This window comes from Vigna umbellata, chromosome 4, assembly GCF_029865625.1.
Source record: "Vigna umbellata cultivar VRB3 chromosome 4, Vumbellata_1.0, whole genome shotgun sequence".
Classification (NCBI taxonomy): Eukaryota; Viridiplantae; Streptophyta; class Magnoliopsida; order Fabales; family Fabaceae; genus Vigna; species Vigna umbellata.
The window spans coordinates 67,533,176-67,534,923 of NC_142168.1; the positions used below are offsets into that span (position 1 = coordinate 67,533,176).

The 1,748-nt window shown below is 45.4% G+C and overlaps 1 protein-coding gene across 1 annotated transcript; it reads right to left on the reverse strand.

The window, feature by feature from the left end:
• On the reverse strand, positions 1 to 558 carry LOC148201032 (uncharacterized). The gene has a single exon (XM_088113115.1). The coding sequence runs from the start codon at positions 556 to 558 to the stop codon at positions 1 to 3; it is 558 nt and encodes a 185-aa protein (XP_087969241.1).
• Positions 559 to 1,748: the final 1,190 nt, after the last annotated feature.

The window sequence follows — 1,748 nt, forward strand, 5'->3', positions numbered from 1 at the left end:
TCAATGGAAGTACCGCATCAATTGTTCCTCTTTCACTTGGAAATTGTCGTTCATCTGGCCCACGACCAATTGGGAATTCGTCCAGCACACGACCTTGCGAGCTCCCATGTCCCTTGCCAATTCTAGGACGGCGACCAGGGCTTCGTATTCTGCCTGAATATTGGATACCTTGAACTTGAATATCAAAGAATGTTCTAATAGGAATCCGTTCGGGCCTTCCAGCACTACGCCCGCCCCACTTATCGATCTCCCGGAAGCTCCATCGACGTACAGGCTCCATTCATCTTGGACTGTGTGGGGTAACTTCGTCGCAAAATCAGCCAAGTGTTTGCCCTTGATCGATCCCCCTGGGTTCGTAGCGTAGGCCAAACTCCGATAGTTCCACCGCCCAAGCCACCATGCGCCCGCCAGATCTAGTTTCCTGAGCATTTTAGAAATTGGGAAATCGGTTCTGACAATCACCTGGTGACTTTGGAAGTGCGGTCGGAGCCTTTTGGATGCGTTTAACAAAGCCAATGCCACCTTTTCCACTTGCTGATAGCGAGTTTCGGCGTCCATAAGTGTGCGGCTGAAGAAGTATACGAGCCTTGATTGGGGCCACTCTTGTGTTAGCACAACGCTAATGGCCGACTCTGATACGCCCAAACAGATCTGCAGATCTTCTCCCGGCGTGGGGCGGTTCATCAGGTGGATTCAGCAGGATGGTCTTGACGTCCTGAAACGCCTGCTCACATTTGGTATCCCATACGGAGCCGGATCCCTTTCTCATCTTCCACAAGAAAGGTCTGACCCTTTCAGCAAGCCTTGGATGAATCGCGATAAGGCCGTGAGTAGAGATGGCAACAGGTCGGGTCGGGCACGTATAGTGCCTACCCGCAACCCGACCCGACAAAAAAAAATCCACCCGTTACCCGCACGGATACCCGCTTTAAAAATATCCGCGGGTATTTTAAAACCCGCGGATACCCGTGGATATCCGCGGATACCCACATATTTAAAAAAAATATTTTAATAAATTATTAAAATAATATTTAAATATAATTAAAAAATATATATAATATAATATAAATTAAATTAAATATAAATTTAAATTCAATTTTAATTAAATTTAATCTTGTAAAATATAAATTAATGTTAATTTTAATTAAATTTAACTTAATAAAATATAAATTAAATTTTTTTTTTGTCAGATAGTATAATACCCGCACCCGACCCGTTTATAAGCGAGTATTAAAATATCTGCTACCCGCGGGTTGTGGATAGTAAATATCCGCGGGTATCAACTATCCGTCGCGGATTTTATACGCAGATATCCACGAGCGCAGATTTTTTTGCCATCCTTAGCCGTGAGTCGGCCGATAAGTCCTTGAATCTCCTTAAGAGTGGTCGAGCTTTGCATTTGCAATACCGCTTCGCATTTGTCAGGGTTAGCTTTAATCCTCCGGGATGTAAGCATGAAACCTAGGAATTTTCCAATAGCCACTCCGAATGTGCATTTGGATGGGTTTAGCCGCATCCTGAAGTTCCTGACTTGGCGAAACACCTCCTCCAAATCCTTTACGTGACCCACGCCGTCCGTCGAGCGAACAACCATGTCGTCTACCTAGGCGTCCCATGCACCGGCCGATCTGTTCCCTGAAAGTCCTATCCATCAAGCGTTGATAGGTGGCTCCGGTGTTCTTGAAGCGGAAAGACATTACTTCATAATAGAAGTTCGCCCTCTCAATGATGAAGGTCGTCTTCTCCTG

Bases quoted from the DNA above. Each gene is read 5' to 3' on its own strand.
- LOC148201032 (XM_088113115.1), bottom strand. From the start codon at position 558: ATGGACGCCGAAACTCGCTATCAGCAAGTGGAAAAGGTGGCATTGGCT.